We start from the raw sequence: 27478 nt of genomic DNA, 5'->3' as shown, positions 1-27478 counted from the left end.
GTGGAGGATGCGCTGCCCACATGGCTACCAGCCCTCTCCCTGCTCCAGCCCCATCCCTGCCGCCTGCCCAGCGCACCCAGCTGACACTGGCTGGCTGGTCATGCTATCCCATCCTGCCCCATTCCATCCCGTCCCATCCCATCCCATCCCATCCCACCCCATCCCGTCCTGTCCCATCCTATTCCATCCCATCCTGTCCCATCCCATCCCAATCCCATCCCCATCCCCATCCCCATCCCCATCCAATCTGATCCTGTCCAATTCCATCCTTTCCATCCCATCCCATCCCATCCCATCCCATCCCATCCCATCCCCATCCCATCCCATCGCATCCCATCCCATCTGAATCCCATCCCCATCCCCATCCCCATCCGATCTGATCCTCTCCCATCCCATCCCATCCCATCCCATCCCATCCCATCCCATCCCATTCCATCCCATCCCCATCCCATCCCATCCAAATCCCATCCCCATCCCCATCCCCACCCCACCCCACCCCACCCCACCCCACCCAATCCCATCCCGTCTTGCTGCCCGAGGGGCTCCTGCCCGCCCCCGCTCTGGGTGCAGCCAGGGGCACCGGGGGCCGGAGGGCAGAGCCGGCGCAAAGCGGGCAGGGAGGTCCTGGGACTTTCTGTGCCCTCGGGGCCACCGAGTCCCCAGCCCCCCCAGCCCAGGGCCCCGCTTCCCTCATCCTGCCCTTTGCTGCTGACGTTCCTGCAAAACGCCATCCCACCCCATCCCCTCCCCATCCCACCCCATCCCACCCCATCCCCTCCCCGTCCCTTCCCCGCCTGCCCGGCCGTGACCCCCTGAGCAGCGGGGTTCTGCCACGGGCGCTCCCCGTCCCAGCCGGGCAAAGGGCAGAGGACGGCAGCGAGCCTCGGCTGGGGCACAGCCGGTGCCACCGGCTCCCCGTGCCGCTGGGTGCTGGCGCTCTGCCCGCCATGCCACGGTGCCACGGCTGTGCCGGGACCCCCGCTGTGCCCATCCTGCTGCCACCTGGGCCTGACTCTGGCCACGGGTCCCCACGCTGGGCACTCGCCTCCCTCCCCATGGCACCAGAGCCCTCAACCCCTCAGCAGGCACCCACCTGGCCCCCTGCCCCGTCCCCCTGGGGCCGGGGCCACCCCAGTGGCTGGGGGGGGACACACAGGGCCACCTGGACCCCACGCAGGACCTCAGGGTGTGGGGTGGCACTGGGGGCACCGGCCAGGGAGGGGGCACTCATCAGCAAAGTGCCATGGGACACCCCCCATGCTGAGGGCACCGTGGGTGCTGCGCGTACTGTGGGTGCTTGCAGGTACCATGAGTGCCATGGGTGCTGCAGGAACCATGGGTGCTGCGGGTGTTGCGGGTGGGGATGCTGAGAGCTGTGGGGGTCCGAGGTAGGGCTGGCCGTGCTGTGCTACCCGGTGGGGAACGGGGTGCCCAGCCCTGCCACCCACCCGCTCCGGCCTCTCCCCGCCTGGCCCGACCCTCGCTCGCTGCCCCGGGGACAGAGTCCAGCGTCGGAGACGCCTCCTTGCCACGGGCACGGGGCCAGGCTGGGCAGGAGCTGCGGGAGTGGGTGCCGGCTGTGGGGAACCGGGGATGGCCGCCCAGGCCTCCCTCCCGACCCTCATCCGCAAGAAGCGGGATGGCGAGCGGCTGGAGGAGGAGGAGATCCAGAGCTTCGTGCGCGGCGTGACGGAGGGCACCGCGCAGCAGGGCCAGATTGGTGGGCGCACGGCGGGGTGGGGGACACGGCCCGGGGACGTGCCGGGGCGACGGGGCTGGGGGGAGGCAGAAGGGGGTCGTGGCAGTGGGACGTGGCGGGGGATACGGCCAGGGGCACGGCGGGGGCCGCGGCACGGGGACGTGGTGGGGAACGTCGAGGAGACACGGCCTCCGGGGGACAGCGCCGGGGACCTGGCAGAGGGACATGGTGAGGGCTGGCGCAGTGGGACACGCAGGGGGACGTGGCCAGGGCAATGTGGGTGGGGGTCCCAGCGGAGGGCGGCACGTGGGACAGGATGGCCAGCCCTGGGACGTGGCCGGGGGCCATGGCCAGGGGACACGGCTGGGGACCACCCCAGAGGAACGAGGGAGCCCCTCGGGTTGGGATGGGACGGGGACGCCGGAGCCAGGGGCTGCAGGGCCCGGGGTGGGGGTCCCGGGGTGGAGAGCGGGGTCCGGCCCTGCCCACCCCTGTGTCCCCAGGCGCCATGCTGATGGCCATCCGGCTGCGGGGCATGGACGTGGCGGAGACGCTGGCCCTGACGCGGGCCATGGCGGCCTCGGGCCGGGCGCTGGCCTGGCCCCCGGCCTGGCAGGGGCTGCTGGTGGACAAGCACTCGACGGGTGGTGTGGGGGACAAGGTCAGCCTGGCCCTGGCCCCCGCCCTGGCCGCCTGCGGCTGCAAGGTGAGCGGGGGGCCGGGCCGGGCCGACGGGGCCGGGTGAGGGTCCCCGTGCCCCCCGTGCCCACCCGCCCCGCGCCCGCAGGTGCCCATGATCAGCGGGAGGGGCCTGGGCCACACCGGGGGCACGCTGGACAAGCTGGAGGCCATCCCTGGCTTCTGCGTCTCCCAGAGCCCTGAGCAGGTGAGGGACGGGGACGCGGCCACCGCCACGCCGGCGCCCTGCGGGCACGCCGGGCCGGGGGGTGGGGGATGATGGGACATGGGGCTCTGGTGGGAACTGGGATGCGATGGGACGCGGGATGCGATGTGGGATGGGGTGCGGGATGCCGATGGGATAGAATCTGCCAATGGGATAGAATCATAGAATCATAGAATCGTTAAGGTTGGAAAAGACCCTTAAGATCATCGAGTCCCACTGTTAACCCAGCGCTGCCAAGGCCACCACTAAACCATGTCCTCGAGCACCACATCTGCCCGGCTTTTAAATCCCCCCAGGGATGGGGACTCAGCCCCTGCCCTGGGCAGCCTGGGCCAGGCCCTGACAGCCCTTGAGGTGAAGAAATTTTTCCTAATACCCAACCCAAACCTGCCCTGGCGCAGCTTGAGGCCGTTCCCTCTCGTCCCAGCGCTTGTTCCTGGGGAGCAGAGACCGACCCCCCCGGCTCCAGCCTCCTTTCAGGCCCTTGCAGAGAGCGATGAGGGCTCCCCTCAGCCTCCTCTTCTCCAGGCTGAGCCCCCCCAGCTCCCCCAGCCGCTCCTCCCCAGCCTTGTGCTCCAGCCCCTGCCCCAGCCTCGCTGCCCTGCTCTGGATGCGCTCTTGGATGTGGGATGCTGATGGGACACGGGATGTGGATGGGATGCAGGATGCCAATGGGACGTGGGATGCCAATGGGACGCGGAATGCCAATGGGATATGGGATGCTGCTGGGGAGCAGGATGGCCGGATGGCTGAGCCCAAAGAGTGGTGGTGAATGGAGTCACATGCGGTTGGCGGCCGGTCACCAGTGGTGCTCCCCAGGGCTCAGTACTGGGGCCAGGTCTGTTTAACATCTTTATCAATGATCTGGGCGAGGGGATGGAGGGCACCCTCCGCCAGTTTGCAGATGACACCAAGTTGGGCAGGAGCGTTGATCTGCTGGGGGGCAGGAGGCTCTGCAGAGGGCCCTGGCCAGGCCGGGGCGATGGGCCCAGGCCACGGGGTGAGGGTCAGCAAGGCTCAGGGCCGGGTCCTGCCCTGGGGGCACAACAACCCCAGGCACCGCTGCAGGCGTGGGGAGGAGCGGCTGGGAGCTGCCCGGCGGGAAAGGGCCTGGGGGTGCTGGTCGACAGCCGCTGGACATGAGCCAGCAGGGTGCCCAGGTGGCCAAGAGGGCCCAGGGCATCCTGGCTTGTGTCAGGAACGGTGTGGCCAGCAGGAGCAGGGAGGTGATGGTGCCCCTGCGCTGGGCACTGGTGAGGCCGCCCCTCGAATGCTGTGCTCAGCGCTGGGCCCCGCACCCCAAGGCGGCCATGGAGGGGCTGGAGCGTGGCCAGAGCAGGGCAGCGAGGCTGGGGCAGGGGCTGGAGCACAAGGCTGGGGAGGGGCGGCTGGGGGAGCTGGGGGGGCTCAGCCTGGAGAAGAGGAGGCTGAGGGGAGCCCTCATCGCTCTCTGCAAGGGCCTGAAAGGAGGCTGGAGCCGGGGGGGTCGGTCTCTGCTCCCCAGGAACAAGCGATGGGACGAGAGGGAACGGCCTCAAGCTGCGCCAGGGCAGGTTTGGGTTGGGTATTGGGAAAAACTTCTTCCCAGAGAGAGTGGTCAGGCCCTGGCCCAGGCTGCCCAGGGCAGGGGTGCAATCACAGTCCCTGGAAGTGCTCAAAAAACGCGTGGATGTGGTGCTCAGGGACAGGGTTTGGACGTGGACCTGGCAGTTCGGTGAACGGTTGGACTCGATGATCTCAGAGTCCTTTCCAACCTTAACGATTCTGTGATTCTATGATTCCATGCCAATGGGTGTGGGATGCCAATGGGACACGGGATGCCGACAGGATGTGGGGTGCGGATGGGATGCGGGATGCAGCGTGCCGATGCTCCCGCAGATGCAGAGCATCCTGGAGCGCGTGGGCTGCTGCATCGTGGGGCAGAGCGAGGAGCTGGCGCCGGCCGACCGGGTGCTGTACGCCCTGCGGGACGTCACCGCTACTGTCGACAGCCTGCCCCTCATCACAGGTACGGGGGGCCGGGGTGGGCGCCCTGCTCCCTGCAGGGGCGAGGGCGGGGTGACGAGGGCAGGGGGACGAGGGCAGCGGCCCCAGTGAGGCTGCTCCGGCCCCAGCCTCCATCCTGAGCAAGAAGGCAGCGGAGCAGCTCTCGGCGCTGGTGCTGGACGTCAAGTTCGGGAGCGCGGCCCTGTACCCCACGCAGGAGAGCGCGCGGGAGCTGGCCCAGAGCCTGGTGAGCCCCCGGCCCCCCACGAGCCCCTCTGCCCCGGGACGGAGGCCACCGGGGCCACCTCCTGCCCTGCCCGCTGTTCCCACGCAGGTGGCGGCGGGCGAGGAGCTGGGCATCCGCACGGCAGCCGTGCTGAGCCGCATGGATGAGCCACTGGGCCGCTGCGTGGGCAACTCGCTGGAGGTGCTGGAGGCCCTGGAGTGCCTGGAGGGGGGCGGCCCCCCCGACCTGCGGGAGCTGGTCACCGCCTTGGGTCAGCCACGGGAACGGGGCGGGAAGGGCCCAGGGCCCCCGCACGAGCCCCCCGCCCTGGCCCTGCACCCCCCAGCCCCGGGGTCCATCCCTGCGTCCCTGCCCCTGTCCCCCTGTCCACACACCCCGGGGTCCTGTCCCGTGTCCCCGTCCCCGTCCCCAGATCCACCTCTGTCCCTCTGTCCCCCTCGACACCCTACCCCCCCATCGCCCCCAGCCCCCTGCCCAGGTGGGAGGTGGGGAGGGGAGCAGGGCTGGGGGCAGCGGTGGGGTGGGGGTCCCCTCCGGCTCCGGGGGTGCCAGCCCGCGTCCCGCAGGCGGGCTGCTGCTGTGGCAGTGCGGGCTGGCCGGGACGGCGGAGCAGGGCCGGGAGCGGCTGGGCCAGGCGCTGGACGACGGCTCGGCACTGCGCACCTTCGAGGCCATGCTGCGGGCGCAAGGGGTGCCCCCCGCCACCGCCCAACGCCTCTGCACCGGGACCCCAGCCCAGCGCTGCCAGGTCCTGGGGCAGGCCAGCGTCCGCGAGGAGCTGCCCGCACCCTGTGCAGGTGAGCGGGGATGGGGGCAGCGCCCACCCACCCCCTGCCCCCAAACACCCCACACCCTGACCCCCTCACCCTCTGGGATGCTCAGGGCTTCCCTGGCTTATTCCCCCCACCCCGGGGTCCCTGCCTGCACCCCCTGCCCCACAGCCCCTGTGCCTAGGGCTCCCCACACACTGCCCCCCTGGGGGTCCTGGGGCTCCCCCACAGCCCAGGGTCCCTGCCTGCACCCCGCACCCCCTGTGCCTGGGGCTCCCCACACACTGCACTCCTCAGGGTCTGACCCCCAGCCCCCTGCCTGCACCCCTACCCCACACCCCCTGTACCTGGGGCTCCCCACACCCCCCAGCCCCCGGGTGCCTGCCTGCAGCCCCTGCCCCCACCCCCTATACCTGGGGCTCCCCACCTGCCCCAGCCCCTGCCCCCCTGGGGCTCCTCAACACCCCGGGGGCCCTGCCTGCACCCCCCCGCCCCACATCGCCCATGCCTTGGGCTCCCCACACCCCCCGGGTCCCTGACTCCCAGCCCCCCGGGTCCCTGCCTGCACCCCCTGCCCCTGGGGCTCCCCACACCCTGCTCCCCTGGGGGTCCTGGGGCTCCCCCACAGCCCGGGGTCCCTGCCTGCACTCCCTACCCTACATCCCCTGTGCTTGGGGACCCCCCACCCCCTGTGCCTGGGGCTCCCCATACCCTGCACCCCTCAGGGTCCTGACCCCCAGCCCCCTGCCCGCACCCCCACCCCACACCCCCTGCGCCTGGGGCTCCCCAACACCCCCTGCCCCGGGCCAGGCTGGGTGCAGCGGGTGGAGGCCCTGCCGCTGGCCCACGTCCTGCAGGAGCTGGGGGCCGGCCGGGCCCGGGCCGGGGACCGCATCAACCCCCGCGTGGGCGCCGAGCTGCTGGTGGCCGCGGGGCAGCGCCTGCGGGAAGGTAACGGGGGGCCGGGGGCGGCCGGGGGGGCCGGGGGGGGCCGGCGGAGCCCCTGCCCACCGCCGGCCCTGCCCGCAGGCCAGCCCTGGCTGCGGCTGCACCACGAGGGGGCCCTGGGGGCCGGGGCGCGCCGGGCCCTGCAGGCCGCCCTGCGCCTGGGCCCGGGCCCGCCCGGCCCCGCCCCGCCCCGCCTGGCCGAGGCGCTGCTGCCGCCCGGGAGCCCCCCCCCGCCGCGGGGACGGGCAATAGAGACGCGTCCTGCCCGCGCCTGCCCGCTCCTGCCCGCGCCTGCCCCGCTCCTGCCCGCGCCAGGGCCGGGGTCACGGCCCCGCAGGGCGCCCCCTGGCGGATGGGCGGGTATGCGCATGCGCAGAACGGCTGTGGCGGCGGCGAGTGGACACAGTGCGCATGCGCCCTCCCCGTTCCGCCCCCCCGCCACTTCCGCTTCCGGGGGCCTCGGCGGCGCGGCGCGCACCGGGCGGTGCGGGCGGGACGCGGCTCGGGGTCAGAGGGCAAAGGTCAGTCGGGGGCAGGGGGCACCGGGGGTCGGAGGGCGGCGGCGGGGAGGTGGGAGGGCAGAGGACAGCAGGAGGGGCGGGGTCAGGGGTTAAAGGGCAGCAGGAGGGGCGGGGCTCGGAGGTCAAAAGATGCTTTGGGGCGGGGCTAAGAGGTCAAAGGGCAGCAAAAAGTGGGGGGGCAGAGGGCGGCGGGAAGTGGGGGTTGGGGGTCAAAGGGCAGGGCTGGGGTTAGGGCAGCAGGACAGCCGGGGTTGGGGTCAAAGGGCACTGGGGGAGCAGTGCTGAGGGGGGTCAAAGGGCAGCAGGAGGAGTGGGCTGAGGGGTCAAAGGGCACAGGGGGCTGAGCTGAGGGGTCAAAGGGTGGGGTCAAAGGGCATGGGGCAGGACTGGGGGGTCAAAGGGCAGCAGGATAAACAGGGTGGGGGTCAAAGGGCACTGGGGGCAGGGCTGGGGGGTCAAAGGGCAGAAGAAGGGGTGGGCTGAGGGCTCAAAGGGCACCATAGGGGCTGGGGTGAAGGGTCAAAGGGCAGCAGGGTGGAGGGTTGGGGGGGTCAAAGGGCAGCAGGAGGGGTAAGAGTGAGGGGTCAAAGGGCAGAGGACAGCTGGGCTGGGGGTCAAAGGGCACAGGGGCAAAGGGTCAAAGGGTGGCAGGGTGGGGGTCAAGGGGGATGGGGGGGCAGGGCTGGGGGTCACAGGGCAAGGGTGAGGGGTCAAAGGGCGTCAGGGCGGGAGCCGCCCCCCATCACGGCCCCTCCCCGCAGCCCCGCCATGTTCCGGGCCCTGCTGCCCGCCCGCTGCCTGACCCGCTGCCCGCCGCCCCGCCCGCCGCCGCGCCCGCTGCCGCCCCGGCGAGGCCTGCGCTCCCGGGCGGGCGCCGGGGCGCTGCCGCTGTGGGGACGGGTGGCGGTGGCGGCGGGGGTGGCGGCGGCGGCGGGGGCGGGCTGGCTGTACCTGCGGGAGGAGCGGGAGCGGCGGCGGCGGGCGCGGCGGCGGGCGGAGCTGCGGGCGCTGGCGCTGGGGCAGGGCGACTTCGGGCTGCTGGACCAGGAGGGGCGGCGGCGGAGCAAGGCCGACTTCCGCGGGCAGTGGGTGCTGCTCTACTTCGGCTTCACCCACTGCCCCGACATTTGCCCCGAGGAGCTGGGCAAGCTGAGCCGGGCCGTGGCCCTGCTGGAGCAGGAGCCGGGCCTGCCTCCCGTCCAGCCCCTCTTCATCACCGTCGACCCCGAGCGCGACGACGTGGCGGCCCTGGGGCGTTACGTCCGCGACTTCCACCCCCGGCTGCTGGGGCTGACCGGCAGCCCCGAGGAGGTGCGGGCGGCCGGCAGCGCCTACCGCGTCTACGCCAGCGCCGGCCCCAAGGACGAGGACGGCGACTACCTGGTGGACCACACCGTCGTCATCTACCTGCTGGGCCCCGACGGCCTCTTCCTCGACTACTACGGCCGCAGCAAGACCGACGTCCAGATCGCCCAGAGCGTCCGCCGGCACATGGAGACCTACGAGCCGCTCCTCGACTGAGGGCAATAAAGGTCTCTGCACCCCAAAAACGCCTCCCGCGGGCCCGGGTAGGACCCCCCCGCCACCCCCGCCGCCATCCTGGGACAGGGGAAGCGGCTTCTCCCTCCCCGGGCTCCGCGGAGCGCCCCTGCCCGCCCCCCGACAGCAGAGCCTTTACCGAAGGAGGGGTTTATTCCCGGGGGGCTGCGGGGGGACGCACGGGGGGGGTCGCCGGCTCAGGGGCAGGTGGAGGGGGGCTGGAAGGTGTGGAAGCGGTCCTGCGGCCGCCGGCGGGTGAGGAGCCGCAGCCGCATGGTGTCCAGCGCCTCCTCCAGCCCCGGCTCCTGCCCCAGCTCCACCACGTAGTCGTTGGCCTGGGGAGAGGGAGGGAGGGAAGGGGGAGCGGTGGGTGGACTGGGGGGGGTCCCAGGAGGTCCCAGGGTCCCCCCGCCGCCCCCCGCGCTTACCAGCTGGAGCGAGGCCAGCATGTAGCGGCAGACCTCGAAGGGGGGCTGCCCGGCCACCAGGCTGGCGAAGGACCGCCACTCGCCCAGGTCCCCGCAGCCGCTCGCCAGCGTGTCCCCGTAGCCGTGGATGTCGAAGGCGGCTCGCTCCTCCTGCGGGCAGAGCGGGCTCAGCCGCGGGCAGGGGGCTGCCGGCCCCCCGCCCGCCTCGGCCCCCTGCCCGCGCTGCTGCCTGCCTGTTCCTGCAGCAGCGGCCCCATCCGCTCCTCCCAGCGGCGGACGTGCTGCGACAGCTCCGTCTCCTGCGCGTACTTCTGGGAGTTGGCGATGAACAGCTCCTGCGGGGAGAGGGGAGCGGGGGCACCCAAACCCTCCAGCTGCTGCCCCCTCCTCGCGCCCACCCTGGGCCAGAGCCCCCCACCACCACCAGCACGCCCCTGCGCCGTCCCCATGCTCCCACGCTGTCCCCATGCCATCCCCACGCCTCCGCGCCATCCCCACACCATCCCCATGCCCCCACACTGTCCCTACGCCATTCCCATGTCCCCACGCCGTCCCTGTGCTGTCCCCACGCCATCCCCACCGCGGGCACCTACCACGTTCCTGCGCACCAGCTCCTCGTAGCCCAGTGAGCCCAGGTCACCGGGGCCTGCGGGGGGGGCAGAGCGTCACCAGCAGCCACACCGTGCTGCCAACGCCTCACGCTCCCGAGGACGGACAGACGGACAGGGCAGGGGTGTTTGGGATGGGGTATGGCAGCAGCCCCCCACCTGCAGCACACCCTGGCCTGGCCCCAAGGCCGTGGGGCTTGTGCCGAGGGGAGCACGCTTGCCCACCCGGCCACCAGCGCTCACCCAGGGCTTCTTCCCCCAGCTCCTCCGGGCCCTCGGGCTGGATGTCGTCGTGCTCCGCAAAGTCGTCGCCTGCCGGGAGGGGAGCCCTGCTCAGTGCCCCCCTGGGGTCCCCAGCCGCCGCCGCAGGAGGGGCAGGATGGGACCCCAGCTGGGGACGTGGGGGGGCTGGGGAGCAGAAGTACCGGCTCCTTCGTGGCAGTCGGCCCCGCGTTCCTCCTCCAGCAGGTCCGGCTCCTCCTCGCACGGCGGCGGCAGCGTCCACAGCGGCCCCTGGTAGGGAGCAGCCCTGAGCCCCCCGCCCTGGCCCCCCGCAAGGGGCTCCCCTGCCCCCCGGTGCCCGCGAGGGTGGGCAGGGTCCCGCTGAGCCCAGCTCCCCCCGCGCTGCCCGCTCACCGCCCGGCTCTGCGGCTTCCTCTGCGCCGCCAGCCGCTCCTTCAGCTGCTTCCAGTACAGCACCTCCAGATCTGCCGAGAGACGGGGTGCCAGGCCCGGGCAGCGCGCCCTCCCCTCCGCCCCCCCAGCCCCAAGGAAGCCCTCCCAGGCTCCCCCCGCACGGTTCTGGGGCTTCCCCCGGCGCCCCACCACCCGTGCAGAAGCCGGGCCCCCGGCACAGGAGGGGCTTTGCAGCCACGGAGTCACGGGACGGCGGGCGGCTCTGCAGCCGGCCAGGTGAGGTTTAGCTCGGCCAGATTTCGGGTTTGCTTTTTGAAAGAGGGACAGCCGCAAGGCCTAGAAATCCCCCGTGATTCCTAAATTAGGACATCCTCCTCTGGCCCCGGCAGCGGGGCTCTGCTGGTGCCGCCCGTGAGCTCCCCCGGCACAGCCCTGCCACAGCGGCTCTGGCTCCGCAGCCGCGGGGAGCCCCTTCCCACCCGAGGACTCGCCTTGGACTCGGCTCCCCAGCACGGCTCCCTGCTGCTCTGCAGCCCCAGCCCACCCAGGGAGGCCGCACGGCGTGGGGCATGGCAGTGGCGTGGCGCAGGGCACAGGCTGGGAGCAAAACAACCCCTCTCCCACCCGCCCCGCCACATCCCGCTCACCTGCGAACGTCGGCCCTTTCCTCCTGGTTTTCCTGCTGTCGGCAACGTTGTTGTCTGGGGGAACCGGAGAGGATCAAAGTTACGACCGGCCAAAGGCGCCGACCCCCTGAGGGCTCCCGGGGAAGGCGGCAGGGAGAGCAGGCGCACGAGGGCTGGAGGCGGCAGGCAGCGCCCCGGTGACGGCACCACTGCTTCCGCTACCATCACCGCATGCAGCGAGCCGGTTGTCACCTCCAGGGCCACGTCCTTCCCCCAAAGGTGCCCTGGCCGGGCCCAGGACAGCCACCACCAGCTCCAGGTGAGAGCTCTGGCAGCTGCTCAGATAATCCGCCCCTTTCCGCTCGGTTGAGGTACGGCCCGGGTGAGGGGCTCCTGGGCCAACGAGGGCGATTCACACCCCACGCGGTAAACGGGAGGGAGCTGCCTGGGCAGCGCCAGCGAGGCCAGGGCCAGAGCAGGGATGCCAGCTGCAGGACCGCAGCCGCTGCCAAACTGGGCCGGCCAGGACTGGCACACACACAGCACAGGGGTTTGGGCAGGGCGTTTCCTGGCCGAGAAGGCCGGATCACGGCAGGATCCTGCAGGAAACACTACGGCCACGATACTCACAGGCTGCAGAGAACCACGCCATGAAGTCCTGGAGCTTCCTTGGTCCCTTTCTCTTCCGCTTGCCACCAACCATGTCGTCCAGGCCGTGCGGCACCAGGAAGGGCCTCCCTGGAGGCAGGCAGGGATCAGCGGCCCCGCGGGGCCGGGGCCGGCGCAAGCGGCACTGGGTGCCATGGGGAGTCCCGTGCCGCTGCTCTGAGCGCAGCCCAGCTGCCCCCGAGGGCCCGGGATGGGGCAGCTACCCCGCTCCTGGGCCCCTCTGCCCATCGCGGCGCTGGGAAGGACCTGCTGCGGCTTTGGGGACGCCGAGGGACAAGTGGCTGGGGAACCGAGCCATGCTGCCCCTGCGCAGCCGGGCCCCGGCCTGTCCGGGGCAAACCAAAAGCTGGGGAGCAGCCCCTCTGCCCCAGCTCCGCCTCAAATACCTTTCTTGAACGGCTTGTCCTCGGAGTCACCGAAGGGGTCGAGGCTTTGCCATGGATCCAGCATCTCCTGGCGGAGGAGCGAGCACAGATGAAGCCAGCACAGCTCCGGGCCGCTCTGCTCCCAGCCGAGGTCCCTGTGGCAACTCAGGGTGGGCACACAGGAGCCGCCTGGCTCAGGGGGTCACCCCACCATCGGCACCGGCGCGGCACAGAACGTGGTGGGGAGGGCAGGGGCGTCCCAGGGCTTCCCACAGCGTCCCACATGGACTCAGAGAGGCTCCCCGGCTCTGGGCCCCCCTACCTTGATGTGGGCTTTGGGGTCCTCGGCAGGGGCTGGCTCCCGCAGCATGTACCCCTTCGCCTGGGGCGCGCTCTGGCAGACGCAGAACGAGCCAGTGAGTTTCCCGCGGCACCAGGCAGCGAAGCGCGGGGCAGCCGGGCTCCGGGGAAGGAGTGAGGCGGCGGCACTGCCCCCACGAGCCCCTGCCCACACCTACCCTCTGTGCCTCGACGTGTTCGTTAGCAGCCGGAGCCATTTCCACAGTGTCCTCTGGTGCTCCAGGCACATCGTCCCCTCTGCTGTCGTCATCATCTGCTCCTGCGGCACCTGGCGGGGGAACTAAATGGCCAAACACCGTAAAAGCCTCTGGGATCCCCCATTTCCACCCCATCTACCAGAGTTCCCCTGGGAATTTCCCTTGCTGTGGCCCAGGGGCCAGCTGAAGCTGCCGAGAGGCCCAGACTGCCTCGATGTTACCGAGGGCAGGAGCATCCCGCGCAGCGGCAGCTGCCTGAACACACGTAGCTCTGCCCAGACACGCAGGCAGGAAGGACAAACAGACAGATCTCCCCTCAGCCCGCCGACCGCGCGCATCTCACCTCCGTCTTCAGAGAAGCTCAGCGCCTGGATGGGAGCCCCGCCGGCGCCAACGTGCTCCCTCCCGCTGCCGAGGATGCAGGATGGCGCTCCTGCCGAGGTGACAGAGGCGAGAGGTCAGCGGCCACCCCAGCAGGCGAGGCCCCACGCCACCCCTGCCCGCGGGAGCCCCGGCTGCCAGCGCTGACGCAGAGCAGCCTCGCTGCTGCCCCTTCCCACCGGCCCCGGCGAGGCTGACGGACACGGGCAGCCTCCCCCCCACAGCCAGGGAGCAGGCAGCCCCCTGCCCTTGCCCGGCACCCGGCAACGAGGGGCCCTGCTGTTCGGGCAGGCAGCGGGGTTTTGCCGGCGGCAGGCAGCAGAGGAAAGCTGCAGTCACGTCTCCCCTGCCCCAGGGAGCTGGGCTCAGGGTGCTGAGCCCCAGGGTACTCCCCCCATGCTGCCTCTCGGCCGGCAGCCCCACAGCGATCGGCGCCCCGAGCCCCCCGTACCTGCCGCTCTGCCGGGGCTCCCTGCGCGCTGCCGCTCCTGCAGGCAGGTGGGGGAGAGGCCCGCCAGCTCCAGCAGGAAGGCTCCGGTGGTGTGAGGGGTGCACGTGTTCATCCGGAAATCCTTCCGGCTGGCGAGGATCTCCCCTTTCCGGCTGAGGGCAAAAACCCGTCAGGGGACCCCCGAGACCAGGCACTGCCCTGTCCCCGAAGCCAAAGCCCCCCTGCTCGGGGAGATCAGCCCCAGCCCTCCCGCCAGCCATTCCCAGCACCTCTGGCCCAGCAGAGTCTGGCCCGGATTTCCCAGCGCAGCCCCGGCTCGTCCCGCCCCTGGGGACCCTCCTGCCCTGCCTTCACGAGAGGACTCCAGGCCTCGCAGCTCTCCGGGCCGTGGGATTATCCCACCTTCCTGCCGTCCAGTTGTAACTGGCAAAGCGCTGCTTCCTCGGCTACGGTGATGGGGAGAGCCCGACCCTACTACAGCACCGGGGGTGCCCAGCTAAACCCACAGGGGCGGCCGAGGGGCGCGGGGAGGGGGGCTCTCACCTGAACAGAGGGTTGTCCCTCTTCTCAGCCTCTTCCGGGGGGACCAAAGACATCGGAGTCAAGGGAACAATGTTCACAGCCTGCAAAGGTGAGGCGGCAGGGCAGGACCGACCCCGGGGAAGGCGGCCAGCACGGCACAGCACTGCCCGGGTGGCACCGGCCCCGGATTCATCCAGGGAAGCCCCGACACAGGGCAGGACAGAAAAGGAGGAGAAGGGCTTCTCTTACGTTGGGCTGGTGATCCTTCTTCATGTCCACGTTCTCCTGGCTGCTGTCCCTGATGTCATCCAGGGAGAGGAACTGCTGAGAGACCCCCACCAGCAGTCACCCCGGCTCGGCCTGCCGGGCCGCACCGCCACCGAGGGACCCTAACCGGAGCAGCGGGGCGATTCCACGGCCGCACCACACGAGCGGGACAGACCCAGCGGCAGAGACCGAGCTAGTGAGCTGCTGCAGCAGGACAGAAGCGGGGCTGGAGCGCGCAGCGCTGTGAGGGCAGCACTCAATGGGCAGGAGGACAGCGAGGAAGGAATGAAGGTGCCCGCCGCCACAGGAAGGGTCCAGCCCAGAGACACAGCCCGAGTTAGGGCAGGTCAAGCCCCGGGGCGGATGGAGGGAGGTCCCCACGCGGGCACAGGGGCTAGCTCTTCTCCGGGAGGGCTACGAGGCAGCAGGTCACATCCCTTGGAGGCCAGCGCGGCGGTATCATGACAAAAAGCCCACCGAGTGCTCCTGCTGTGCCTGGGGCAGAGCGGGGAGATGTGGGGCTCAACGGCCCCTGCGAGGGGAGAGCAGGAGAGCGTACGCAGGAGAGAGCACGCAGAGGGGACGGCAGCCACGGCGCCAGTCAGAAAGGGGGGAGCGCTGGGGACGCCCCCGCTGCCTGCAGCCCCAGCAGCCGAAACCAGCTCTGCCCGCGCACGCTAGCCGCCAAGCGCTCCGCTCCCCGCGCCCGGGCACAGACGCCCCTCTCACCTCCTCCTCCTCCTCCTCCCCAAAGGTTGCGTCGGTGTCTTTGCCGTCCTGCCCCACGGAGCTGGGCTGTTTTTCCCGCCTGAGTCAGGGAGCAAAACACGCGGTCAGGATCTGCCTGGGGCAGCAGCGAAGGGCTGGAGGCGAAGCGGCGGCAGGCTCCCTCCAACCCCGCTGCGGCGTCTCTAAGCGGGAGCATCCCACGGCGCTATGGGCGGCACGGAGAGGTGACGGCGCGACCGTCAGCGCCGCTGGACAGCCGTGCCATCGGCACGCTCCCCTGACGAGAGCGAGCTAAGGCGCTCGTAGCGCTCCTCTCCGCCTGCCCAGGAAGGCGGTGGGGGGCTGCAAAGGAATTGGGGCTTTTGGGAAGGGGGGATCCAGCCTGCCCAACAAATCCCATCTGGAACAAAAACACCAATTCCAGCTCGGAAGCTCTGTTACTGAAACAGGAGGGAAAGTTTCACTTCAATCCCACAGCATGGAAATTATCGCTGGAGACTTTTGGAAACCTCTGCAGCAGCTTCACGTTGCTCCAGCCCAAGCAGAGGAGCTTTCGGGTCCTCTGCCTCGGCCTCCCCGAACAACTGGCAATATCTCCTACGAGTGGGGCCCGCGGCTGGGCAAAGCGGAGGCAGGGCGGTTCCCTCAGAAAGCTCGTTTGCGTGGCTGGAGCCAAGCCATCCTCGCTTGGAGCGAGGTGCAGCGCAAAAACCTCGTCTTTCCCCAAATCCCCAGTCTGAGCGCAGACGGGAGGGCGCCGATAGCTGACCTCTCCTCGGCAGAGAGTGCGCTCAGAGCCGGCGCCGGGCTGGGGACAGGCCAGTAGCACAAGGGAGCTCGGGAACTGCAGCTGCGAGGGCAGAGCCCCGCTTTCAGCAATAAGGGGGAAAATAAATCACAAGCTGCTTTGCCACACAGGACGGTTTCTTGCCCGCTAAGATTTACCCTCTCCTTACGCAACAGCAAAATGCTGTGGCAAGAAAACCACAGGATGATGCCGCTGGAAGATGCATGGGGATGAGCACCGCCCCAGGCCCTCTGGGCTGAAGCAAGTCACACCAGGGAACCTTCCTGCAGCCACAAAAATCCTTCTGCTTCAAAGAACTCCTTACGGGGGCTAGAAACTGATGCTGCAACAGGTTTGTTTAGTTTTTTTTTAAAGAGACAATTGCCTAGGGGCGGAGCGGGATCACAGACCTTCCCACAGGCTCCCGCTGCAGGCGGGGCAAGTCCCAGCCTTGTGTCCAAAAGAGGACGCACAGCTCCCTCGCTCTCCGCCCGAACCTCAGCAGGAAAGAGAGCGGGGAAGGGCTCGGGCCTTACTGCAACGCAGAGCAACGCAGAGGGCAAGAGCAGCGAGGCAAGAAGCACGCGGCAGCGTTTTCTGCCAAGGCAGCGAGGGCGCGGCGGAGAATGGCAGCCTCCCCGGGGCGGAGATGAAAACTTACTTTTTATTGGAGATGAAGTCGAGCGTCTGGTAGACCAGCGAGTAGAGATACTCCACCTGCAAGACAGGGGCCAGGCTCTTGGAGAAGGAGAAAGCGGCTCCCAGAAAAGCTACTCCGGCTGAGGCTGGGATGAACCACCGCCCTCCCCTTATCTCCGGGCAGCGAGAGTTCAGTTCCTTGATAACCTCATCGTCCTTTTCGCCGTTTGAGCCATTCTGAGGCCAGATTTGGGGAAGCAGGGTTTTTGTATTCCGCTCTCTAGAGAAGAAAAGTGCTGAGCAGCAAAATTCTTGCTCTTTTCCAGGCTGCCAACCCCAACACATACAAAGTGATTAAATTTAGGAATCATAAACCTATATCCTTTCGCATCAATTAGTCATTATTATGTTCAAGTCGTTCAAAACCAGTTCCCCAGAGCAGCCCCCGTGGCGCTCGGCCTCAGGACCCCCGGCTGAGGGATTGTGGGACGGGCAGGGTGACAGGATCAGGGCCACGACGCGGCGGTCGCCACCAGCTTCCTCACCTTCCTGCTGTAGATGCAGGCAGAGCCCTGGATCAACAGGGCCGCTTCTATGAAGTTCATGGTGGTTTTGCCGTTGTCAAAGGAAATGCAGATTTGATCCAGCTGCAAAACACGCAAAAGAAGGAAAGTGAAAGGCTGACTTGCAGACCGGATTTGAGGGCAGCACAGCCAGAGGGACAAATCAAGAGCGCCGGCAGCGCACCGGGGGCTGCAGGGCGCAGACAGAAAGCCCTCCCCGCACAGGCGGGGCCGAAGAGGTCACACCCAACCTCCCCAACCCCGTGCTGGGGACGCAGGGCCCCCCTTACCTCCTCCAGGTACTCCCCGAGCTGGGCGGCCACATCCACCTCCCAGTTCTTGGTGAGGTCGCGGATGGGCTGCAGGAGGTGCAGGAAGCGCGACTCCACCTCCTCCATGGCAGCCACTCCCGGTGGGGCAGACCCCCGGTGGCGTTTAAACGGGCTTAAAGCACCTGTTCCTCAACAGATGATCTGGCAGGTGACATCTGAGGGCGGCAGGCCACCTACAGCTGGGCACAGCTGGTGCCTTGTGATAGCCGGCTGGTGTGGAAACCTGAAGTCAACTGGATTTCAACAAATACAAATTCTCTGTAAACACAGAAGCACAGAATTGTTTACATTGGAAAAGACCCTTAAGATCACCAAGTCCAACCGTTAACCCAGCACTGCCAAGGCCACCACGAAACCATGTCCCCAAGCACCACATCTCCCCGGCTTTTAAATCCCTCCAGGGATGGGGACTCAACCCCTGCCCTGGGCAGCCTGGGCCAGGGCCTGACAGCCCTTTCGGGGGAAGAAATTTTCCCTAATACCCAACCCAAACCTGCCCTGGCGCAGCTTGAGGCCGTTCCCTCTCGTCCCATCGCTTGTTCCTGGGGAGCAGAGACCGACCCCCCCGGCTCCAGCCTCCTTTCAGGCCGTTGCAGAGAGCGATGAGGGCTCCCCTCAGCCCCACAGAAAAGCAGAACCCCACCAGCCCAGCACCTACGGACCCAGAACCAGGAAAATAACGTCATCTTTCGCCTCATGAGGCAGCTGTAGCAAAGCTGGACACAAAACCACCAGGACAGACGAGCTGCTCCAAGACAAACACCACCAGCACCACCACCAGCAGAAGCAGCACCAGCGCCACCAGCACCACCACCGCCAGCACCACCACCGCCACCAGCACGACCGCCAGCACCACCAGAAGCACCGCCAGAAGCACCAGCACCACCAGAAGCAGCACCAGAAGCAGCACCAGAAGCAGCACCAGAAGCAGCACCAGCACCACCACCACCACCAGCACCACCACCACCACCAGCACCACCAGCACCACCACCACCACCAGCACCACCACCACCACCAGCACCAGCACCAGAAGCAGCACCACCACCAGCACCAGCACCACCACCAGCACCAGCACCAGCACCACCACCACCACCAGCACCAGCAGCACCACCACCACCAGCACCAGCAGCACCACCACCACCAGCACCAGCAGCACCACCACCACCACCACCACCGCCACCAGAAGCAGCGCTACCACCGCCACCAGCACCACGCCTGCCCCAGGAGACGCTGCCCGCAGCCGCGGGCTCCCCGAGGGCAGCGGGGGACGCAGCCCGATCCCGATCCCCGCGGCCCCGGCGCTCACCAGGCCCCGGCCCCGCTGCCCGCCGCCATTTCGCGCTTCCCGCCCGACGTGACGCGCGGGGCGGGGCGCGCTGACGTCTGTGCGCGCTGACGCAGCGTACGCGCTGAGGCCGCCCGCGGCGGGCGCGGGGCCGTGCGGGGCCGGGGCCGCCATGGGGGAGCCGCCGCGCCGGCCGCGGTCGCTGTTCCTGGCCGGGCTGGCCGCCGCCTACCTCGCCGCCTTCGCCTCGCTCTACGTCCAGATCCCCGGTACGGCGGCGGCGGGGGGGCGCGGGGGGGTGCCGGGGTCCGCCGGGCCGCGGGGGGCCGGAGGGCGGGTGGGCCTCACCGGGGTAGGCCCCGCCGGCGGCAGCGAGGCCAGCGGAGCCCGGGCTGCGGCAGGCGCTTGGGGCCAGTCCCGGGGGGACGTGGAGGGGTCCGGGCTGAGCTGGAGCCGCCATCCCGCTCCGGGGCCGCGGGCCCTGGCTGGGTGCCCGGTCACCCCCCGCTGTGTGCGGGGCAGGGGGCTGCGGAGCCCCCGGGGGCGCGGGGCTGGCCCTGCCTGCTATCCCTGCCGCTGTCCCGGGCACCCGGGGGGTTCAGCATCCCGCTGCCGGGCTTGGCGTGGCCTCAAGCTTCCCCTTCTCCTGCCCCGGGGGGGCAGCGAGCTGTGCCCCGCCGTGAGCCCCGGGGAGAGCGGGAGCTGCCCAGGCCAGCCCTCTTCCACTGGGGTCCTCCCCCCCCCCCCCCCCCCGGGGGTCTAAGGGCTGCTCCAGACCCCTGCACGCTCCCCCTGGAGCACCACAGCAGCGATCTGCCCGCAGGCAGGGCGTTCGTCTCCCTTCCACGTCGCCAGGCTGGGTCTGGCAGCCTTTTCCTGGCAGCCGCTGGGCTCCACGTGGGCTCTTCCCATTGCTGTTCCGTTTCTGTAGGGAAAAATAACTGGAGCCCCCCTTGCCAGCGCCTCGACGAGCGAGGGGCTGCTGCAGAGACAAAGTCTCTACGGCAGCCCCTCGCTTGTCGAGGGGCTGACAGGGGGGTTTCCAGTTTTTCTGCCCCACATATGGGGTTGGGGAGGCTTTGTCCCTGCTGTCACTGTCCCCTTTCCAGGGCTCTACGGAAGAGATGGCATCCTGCCGGCCCGCAAAGTGCTACGCCTCAGCGGGAAGGGGCTGTGGGAACAACTACGGGATTTTCCCACCCTCTTGTGGCTCAGTCCCCGTTTGGGTTTGGATACGGAGCTGGGGATGGAGCTGATCTGCCTCCTCGGCGTGCTCGCCTCCTTCGGCGCCTTGGTGTTCGAGCCCCTGCGGGACAGCCTGCTCTTCGCCCTGCTCAGGGTGCTCTATCTCTCGCTTTACCAGGTATGGGATCAGTGGGACACCTCACCTGGAGGGGTCGGAGCTGGGACTGAGGCAGGCGAGGGGTGATATTCTTCTGTTAATACCATCCTGCAAGCTCCTGGCACATTCAGCTTCCCTCATGGAGCTTGGGGGAGTTGCTGGCAGCTCCCTGGCTCGTGTGGGAACGTCCTGCCCCGTCCCTGCTCTGGTTCTGGGTGCCTTCCCTGGGATAAAACCCTCCCAGGCTTGCCTGCAAAGCCAATTCCCGCACTGCCGTGGGGGCAGCTCTGTCCCCTGCCCATGCACGGCCTCCTCGAGCCCTCCCTGGGCCCTTTCCCCATGTCCCTGCCTGGCTGCAGGAGAGCTCTCTGCCCCCCCCAGCCGCAGATCCGCCCTCCCGAGCCGTTTGTGCTTGCTGCCGGGGCTGGCGGCTTTGTGCGGAGGAGCTCGGGTGAGTCAGAGTCTGTTAGCGCCGGCAGCGGGGGGAGGAGGGTTTCTCTTCCCTCTGAAACCAGGGGAATTAAAGAGGAAAAAAACGCCTGTGCTTGGAAATCCCTCCCAGGCTGGGTGGCTGTCGCCCCGCCGGGGAGCTCTCCTGCACTGCCGGAAGGCAGCCGGGGCGGCTGGTGGTGCTGATAGCCCTCACCGGGGCTCCGGTCACGTCCAGCACCGGTGGCTGCAGGGAACGGCGTTGGGAGGCCGGGAAAGCGAGGCACCAGCCATGGGAGCGGGGTTTCCTCCATGCTGGGGGCTGCCCTGCAGTGCTGCTATCCCTTCCCCTCTGAACGGCACAGGGCCTCCCCGGCACACGGCTGTGCCCCGTGGGGAGCCCTTGTGAGCGGCTCTGCTCGCACGGGCAGCGCTGCCGAGCTGCGCGGCCCGTGATTCGGGCCTGAGGGGACGCAGGGTGGGAGCCGGGGCTCCCGAGTGACTCCCTGCCTCGGCAGGGGGAGGAAGCGGCACCCGTGGCTGTGCAGGGCCGGGAAGGGCCAGGTGACTCCCGTCCGTGGAGACTCTGTCTCCCGGCGTGACTGTGAGGGTGCCGTGCCACAGCGTGGCGTGCACGGCTCCCGACCCCGTGTGCCGGCCAGGCCTTCCTCTCCTCACTCCCTTTTAAGGTGATGCTGGAGAGAAAGTCCCTGCCCCTCCCCAGTGCCAGCCTCCCTCCCCGCCACCCCTCTGCGCCCGCCGGGTCTGCAGCCTGCTCCGCTGCCCAGCGCGGCTCTGGGCCTGGCTGCGGGCAGGAGGGGCAGCACCCCAGGGCTGGGAGCACCTGGGCAGCACGGAGGTACCTGGCGCTACCGCTCTCGGCAGCGAGTTGAGGCCGCTGCTCTGCTCCTTGGCTTTGGCCAGTGGTGGGAAAGGAGCCGGGAGGGATCTGTAGCCGTCCCTCAGCCCTTCTACCCACTCTCTGCGGGGCCGGGGGCCAAACCTGCACCTCTGGCCCGCCCTGCTCACCGCTCTGCTCCCTCTCTCCGCAGGTGGGGCAGGTCTTCCTCTACTTCCAGTGGTAAGTCAGCCCCTCCTCAGCCCTTCCAGCAAGCCCCAGGGCGGGGAGGGTTGTGACCCTGCGGGCAGCGGTGACCCGGCTCACCGCGGCAAGCCAGCCAGCCCCTCGGCACCCTGGGGTCTCGGTGCCAGCCCAGTGGGGCAGAGCTGGGGTCTGTGGCCCTGGGGCGGCGGTGGGTGACAGCGGCGTTCCCCACAGGGACAGCCTCCTGCTGGAAGCGGGTTTCCTGGCGGTGCTGGTGGCCCCCCTGCGCCTGCTGAAGTGGCGGTCCACGGCCTGGCGTGCCCACGATGGCGTCACCTTCTGGCTGGTGCGCTGGCTCCTCTTCCGGCTGATGTTTGCCTCCGGCGTGGTGAAGCTGACCAGCCGCTGCCCCACCTGGTGGGGGCTCACAGGTGAGGGGTGCCACGGGGTGTCACAGGCTTTGGGGCACCCCGGGGAGGCGGGGGCATTGCCCCAAGCTTCAGGCTGTGCCTCCCGTGCTCCGTAGGCAGCTGTGGGGCGCCAGGCAGCTGCTGCCGGCACCTCTCCCATGTCGGGCACAGCTCTGCCTGCTCCAAGCTGTCTCCCCGTGCCCCCCTCTGCACCCCTGACCCCTCCTGTCCTCCCAGCTCTCACCTATCACTACGAGACCCAGTGCATCCCCACGCCAGGCGCCTGGTTCGCCCACCAGCTCCCCGTCTGGTTCCAGAAGTTCAGCGTGGTGGCCACCTACGTCATTGAGATTGCCATCCCGCTCCTCTTCTTCGCGCCCATCCGCCGCCTCCGGCTCTTCGCCTTCTACAGCCAGGTGGGTGGGCAGAGCCGGCTCCCCGCTCCTGCCCCTCCTGCCGCCTGGAGCCGGGGGCTCCCCAGGGGCCGTCTGCGGGTGGGGGGGCCGCAGGCAGGACAGGCTTCTCGCTCTGTGGGCCCTTGCAGGCAGAGCTGCCCCGGGTGCTGGGAGCTGGGGTGGCTGTGCTGCTGGTGGTGGGGTGCCTGATGCCCTCTGCCCCCCAGCACTGCCTTCGCTCCTACCCAGGTCCTGCTGCAGGTCCTCATCATCCTCACGGGTAACTACAACTTCTTCAACATGCTCACCATCGTCCTGGCCTTCTCCCTGCTGGACGAGGAGCACGTGGGGTGCTGGCTGGGGCGCAGCAAGAGGAGGCACGCCAGCAGTGAGTCCCTGGGTGCCCTGTTTGGGGAGGTGGGGGTCCCCTCTCTGCCATGCCTGGGCTGGGGAAGGGACAGGCCACCGTCACAGACCAGCCCTCTCTGGGTGTGACGGCAAGAGGCTGTTCTGGCTGCCCGCGGCTGCCCTCCGGCTCGGTGTGGTGAGAGCTGCTGCCAGCACGGCCGCCTCGCCCGCTCCTGGGGCGGGGGTCTGTGCCCGTGGGGCACTCGAGCCGGGGCCACCGTGAAGCAGCGGGTTGGCTGCTGGTGCAGGGATGTGCTCTGGGCGCTGCCCGCTTGCCCTCTCCCTGCCTGGGCTCTCGGGGCACGGTTCGCACCCCTCCATGCAGCGGTGGGTCGGGCTTGCCAACCCCCCGACATTCAGCGGCCCCCCCTCTGCCGCAGCCTGGCCCCCCAGCCTGCGGGCCGTCCTCTCCACCCTGCTGGAGCTGAGCACCTACGGCTTCCTGCTCTACTGGAGCGTCCAGTACTTCGGCCTGGAGATCAACTGGGAGAAGAGGCTGCTGGACTCCAAAGTGGGTACGTCACGGGGGCTGTCTGCCCGTTGTCCCCACGGCAGAGTGGCAGCGCCTGGGCCCCTGCACCCCCCGTGGCTCCCGACGCAGGAGAGGGTCCTCCCTGACCCCGTGGCTTTTCCTTCTTTCCAGCCTTCACCTATCACGAGTTCACGACGTGGCTGCGGGCGGTGACCCTGCCGCTGGTGGGGCTGGGCTTCCTCTCGCTCTCCTGGGAGATCCTCTCTGCCATGTACAGGTGGGTGCCGGGGGGTGCCGGGGTCCCCCCGGGCCTCGCAGCTCTGCGGTGAGAGCTGAGCAGGAACGGGGCGGCCGGTGCCACCCCCAAGGGCGCCATTCCCATGCAGAGGGACGCTCGGATCTCCCGGGCGCTGGCACGGAGTGCTTGGAGCCAGGCGGAGGGCTGGACCCTGGGGCTGCGTGGGGTGAGGGCCCGACTCGGGGGGAGTTAGGAGGGATTTTCCTCCGCAGCGTCAGAGCGGGGCTGACCCCTCCACCACTTCGGGCACAGCGTGGGCGGGCTCTGAGCCCCGCAGCTCGCAGCCGGAGCCCCAGGCTGTGGGGCTGCGCGGTTCTGACCTATCTCCGCCCCCCTGTAGGTGTGCCTGCGTCCGCGGCTGCTTCTGGAAGCTCTGGGCCACGCTGCAGTGGGCCGTCTTCGCCACGGCGACCATGGGGATGTTCGCCATCAGCTTGGTGAGCGGGTGGGAAGCGCAGGGGACAGCGGAGCACGCGTTTGTCTTGGGGTACGGGGAGCGGGAGACTCGGCCTGGGCCCCCCAAGCCGCTCCTAGCCATGGTGATGGAGCCTCTCTCTGCCACTCCCCAGGTGCCCTTCACCTACATCGACTACGAGTCCAACGGCAAGCTGTGGCCTGGCATCCACCAGATGTTCAATGCGGTCGAACGCTTCCAGGTGGTGAACTCCTACGGGCTCTTCCGCAGGATGACGGGCGTCGGGGGGCGGCCCGAGGTGGTGCTGGAGGGCAGCTATGACAAGCAGACCTGGACGGTGAGCTGCCGTTTCGTAGAATCACAGAGTCATTTAGGTTGGAAAAGACCCTTAGGATCATCGAGTCCCACTGTTAAGCCAGCACTGCCAAGCCCACCACTAAACCATGTCCCTAAGCACCCCATTTCCCCAGCTTTGAAATCCCTCCAGGGATGGGGACTTCCCTGGGCAGCCTGTGCCAGTGCTTCGCAAACCTTTCTGTAGGGAAATTTTTCCTAATACCCAACCCAACCCTGCCCTGGCGCAGCTTGAGGCCGTTCCCTCTCGTCCCATCGCTTGTTCCTGGGGAGAAGAGACCGACCCCCCCGGCTCCAGCCTCCTTTCAGGCCGTTGCAGAGAGCGATGAGGGCTCCCCTCAGCCTCCTCTTCTCCAGGCTGAGCCCCCCCAGCTCCCCCAGCCGCTCCTCCCCAGCCTTGTGCTCCAGCCCCTGCCCCAGCCTCGCTGCCCTGCTCTGGCCACGCTCCAGCCCCTCCATGGCCGCCTTGGGGTGCGGGGCCCAGCACTGAGCACAGCATTCGAGGGGCGGCCTCACCAGTGCCCAGCACAGGGGCACCATCACCTCCCTGCTCCTGCTGGCCACACCGTTCCTGACACAAGCCAGGATGCCATTGGCCCTCTTGGCCACCTGGGCACACTGCTGGCTCATGTTCAGCGGCTGTCGACCAACACCCCCAGGCCCTTTCCCGCCAGGCAGCTCCCAGCCGCTCCTCCCCATGCCTGCAGCGGTGCCTGGGGTTGTTGTGACCCAAGCACAGGACCCGTCACTCAGTGTGGTTGAATCAAGTTCAACAGTCACGTTTGGCGCCGAAGGGGCTGCGGGGCGGAAGGGCTGAACTTTGGGTGGGGTGGCTGGGGACAGGTGCTGAGGAACAAACTCCAGTGGAGCCAAGCATCCCTATCCCACTGGCTTGCTCCCTTCTGGGGCACCTGGCCGTCCCCTGTGGGCTTTGTCCCTCTGGAAGGAGCGGGCAACCCCAGGAGGAGAGGGAGGCGTCTGGAGAAGCTCTGCCCCAGGGACAGCGGAGCTAGGGGAGGGTCCATGCGCACTGATCCCCGCTGCTGGAGGCCCCCCAGCCCACTCTGCCCCTGCCCGCAGGAGATCGAGTTCATGTACAAGCCCGGGAACGTCAGCGCGGCCCCCCCCGTGGTCGCCCCGCACCAGCCCCGCCTCGACTGGCAGATGTGGTTCGCAGCCCTGGCCCACCACAGCAGCAGCCCCTGGTTCACCAGCTTCGTCTACCGCCTGCTACAGGGCAAGAAGGACGGTGAGTGGGGCTGGGGGCCGTGGGGCAGGGCCTGCCGGGGGCTCCCCAGGCCTGGCACCGCAGCAGAGGCAGCCCAAGGACCCGCACCCAGCAGCCGCGCTGCAGCAGGGACCCCCGTCCTGCGCGGTGGCAGGGACGGAGCAGGGGCTGTCACTGGCCCCCTGCGGTGGCTTTGCGCCCCAGGCCCTGCCCTGGGGATTCGGGGCTGCTGGGCTCCAGCCCCGCAGCGGTTTGGGGTCTCCCCGCAGCGAGGGGGGCTAACGCTGTGTCTCTGGCAGTGATCCGCCTGGTGCAGGTCGACGAGTCGCGGTACCCCTTCAGCGCCCAGCCCCCCGTCTACATCCGCGCCCAACTCTACAAGTACTGGTTCACCGGCAGTGCCGAGGGCAGGTGAGCGGGGCCGCGCCGGGGCTCTGAGCCACGCTCTGCTCCCCAGAGCTGATGCGATGCCGCATCAACACGCAGACGGTGCAGTCGCGTGTGCCGGCTGTGCTGGGGCAGCTCGGGAGTGGGGAGGCCTGAATTTAGGAGCTGCTTCTCCCCTGGCTAATTGCCTCATTACCTCGGCCGGCGCCTGCAGCTCGTCGGTGCCCTGAGCTTGGCTTTGGCACGGCTGGGTGGCTGCCTGGGCCGCACAGGGCTGCATGGGGGAGGCAGGAGCCTGCTCTGCTTCTGCCGGTGCTGCGGGGCCGAGGGCCAGGCGCTGAGGTCTCCCGTGTCCCGCAGCGAGGGCCCCGCGCCGTGGTGGCGGCGGCAGCACGTGCAGGAGTTCTTCCCCACCGTCTCCCTGGGCGACCCGACGCTGGAGAGCCTGCTCAGCCAGCACGGGCTGAAGGTAAGGCCTCGCGCCGCGGTCGCGCCGTGCTCCCCGCCACCGCGCCGCGCTCCCCGCCGCCGGCAGGGCCTGGGGCAGCCCTGACCCCCTCCCTTGCCCCGCAGGACAAGACGGCGCTGAAGCGCTCGGCGGACGCCTTCCTGCCCCGGCTGCTGCAGTCCCTCCGCCAGCTCAGCCGCCCCTTCTCCGGCCCCACCGTCCTCTGGTCCCTGTACCTCGTGGCGGCCACCGTCTGCCTCCTGCGAGTCCTGGGCCGCCGGCCCCGGGGGGGCGCGCCCCCCGCCCGCCACAAAGGCCCCAGGCGGGGGGAGCCCGCGGACCGAGGGGGCGGCGAGAAGAACGGGCAGGTGCGGAGGAAGGAGGCCAAAGAGGCGGAGGAGAGAGGCGAGGGCCGGGGCCGGGGGGCGGCCGATGGCCACGGCGATGGCCTCCGCGCCACCAAGAAGAAGAAGTAGCGCCTGGAGCCGCCGGCCCGGGCCCCGTCTTCCACCCACTGACTGATGGCGCTGCCTGCGGGCCCCGCTGCCTCCCCCCTTCCTGGCTGCCTGCCCCTGCCTGCCTCCCCGGGGCGGGGGTCCCCGGCTGGGGCGCAGGCAGGCCCCCACCTCTGCCGTAACTCTGCCCGCCCCAGGGCGCGCTCCCTGCTCTCCCCTGCCAGTGCCTTCGCGCACAGCGCGGTCGTCGCTCGCGGACGGCAGCGCGGGGCAGCTCCCTCGCCTCTGCCCGCCTCCTCTGGGCTGGAGCTGCCCCTCTGTCCCCCTCGCCGTGTCCTGGACCGCGCCGGGCTGCGGGGTGACGCTCTGTGCTGGTGGGGTGACGCTCTGTGCTGGTGGGGTGACGCTGCTGGTGGGGTGACGCTCTGCGCTGGCGGGAGCAGCTTTGGGTAGCCGCAGCGAGGCAGCACAAGCCCTCCCGGTTATCCTGCCCGGCCTCCGCGGCTGCCCCTGGACCAGCGCTCGGGGCGGTTTGGGGGTGCTGCCCCCCATGCCCGGGAGGGCTCTGGCTGTAACGTGCTTCCCACGGGCTCCTCGGGGAGCACAGAGGTTTCCTATAATTTTCTAAATAAAGCCTTTGACATTCCAGCCCCGCAGCTCTCCCTGGGGCCCAATGGACCGGGGGTCCTGCCCTGGCCCGTGCCCTCATCCCCCCGGGGAGAGGTGACGGGGACAGCGCTGGCCCCCCGCCTCTCCCCTGTAGGTGCGATCCCCGCCCCAGTGGGGCTGGGGGCTGCCCGGGGCGTGACTGGCGCTGGGGGTGCATGACAAGCGGGTTTATTGTACGGCCCCGGTGCCCCCCGTGGCGCGGTGGCTGCTCTGGCTGGGGCTGTGCCGCGGGCCTGGGGTTGAGCATGGGGTGCTGGCTGCGGC

General features: G+C 69.5%; 4 protein-coding genes across 5 annotated transcripts; 3 read left to right on the top strand and 1 right to left on the bottom strand.

Annotated features, from left to right (window-relative positions):
• Positions 1-1593: 1593 nt before the first annotated feature.
• TYMP (thymidine phosphorylase) lies at positions 1594-6806 on the top strand (the record flags this gene model as incomplete). Its single annotated transcript, XM_082310240.1, is given in 10 exon segments — positions 1594-1720; positions 2203-2405; positions 2487-2585; positions 4482-4611; positions 4718-4836; positions 4924-5086; positions 5403-5633; positions 6417-6557; positions 6636-6769; positions 6771-6806. Coding segments are annotated over 10 exon segments (1383 nt in total).
• A 192-nt stretch (positions 6807-6998) lies between these two features.
• Positions 6999-9964, top strand: SCO2 (synthesis of cytochrome C oxidase 2). 2 transcript variants are annotated; one of them, XM_082308466.1, is made up of 3 exons: positions 6999-7075; positions 7837-8607; positions 9913-9964. In XM_082308466.1, the coding sequence occupies exon 2, from the start codon at positions 7844-7846 to the stop codon at positions 8594-8596; it is 753 nt and encodes a 250-aa protein (XP_082164592.1). In that variant the 5' UTR covers positions 6999-7075; positions 7837-7843; the 3' UTR covers positions 8597-8607; positions 9913-9964. The 2 variants fall into 2 exon arrangements, with proteins under 2 accessions (XP_082164592.1, XP_082164591.1); XM_082308465.1 differs by lacking the exon at positions 9913-9964 and having other exon boundaries at positions 7837-8617.
• Positions 8812-18515, bottom strand: NCAPH2 (non-SMC condensin II complex subunit H2; the record flags this gene model as incomplete). The annotated part of the gene is made up of 21 exons (XM_082308464.1): positions 18481-18515; positions 17133-17432; positions 16825-16926; positions 16302-16357; positions 14854-14932; positions 14107-14178; positions 13879-13958; positions 13336-13487; positions 12847-12936; positions 12465-12586; positions 12269-12340; positions 11968-12034; positions 11543-11650; positions 10934-10987; positions 10287-10357; positions 10076-10163; positions 9894-9962; positions 9636-9688; positions 9276-9377; positions 9043-9192; positions 8812-8949 (listed from the first exon to the last, which is right to left on the bottom strand). The coding sequence occupies exons 2-21, from the start codon at positions 17238-17240 to the stop codon at positions 8812-8814; spliced, it is 1833 nt and encodes a 610-aa protein (XP_082164590.1). The 5' UTR covers positions 17241-17432; positions 18481-18515.
• A 73-nt stretch (positions 18516-18588) lies between these two features.
• LMF2 (lipase maturation factor 2) lies at positions 18589-27161 on the top strand. The gene is made up of 14 exons (XM_082308348.1): positions 18589-18728; positions 19569-19822; positions 21283-21311; positions 21510-21706; positions 21923-22101; positions 22330-22468; positions 22869-23003; positions 23132-23237; positions 23599-23695; positions 23828-24010; positions 25108-25276; positions 25555-25666; positions 26003-26111; positions 26216-27161. Exons 1-14 carry the CDS (start codon positions 18632-18634, stop codon positions 26564-26566), a joined length of 2157 nt encoding a protein of 718 aa, XP_082164474.1. The 5' UTR covers positions 18589-18631; the 3' UTR covers positions 26567-27161.
• The last annotated feature ends 317 nt before the right edge of the window (positions 27162-27478 follow it).

The sequence above is a fragment of the Platalea leucorodia genome (genome assembly GCF_965183815.1).
Source record: "Platalea leucorodia genome assembly, chromosome: 4".
Lineage (NCBI taxonomy): Eukaryota > Metazoa > Chordata > Aves > Pelecaniformes > Threskiornithidae > Platalea > Platalea leucorodia.
Note: the sequence above shows the minus strand (reverse complement) of the source record. Positions and strands in the feature narration are given on the sequence as shown.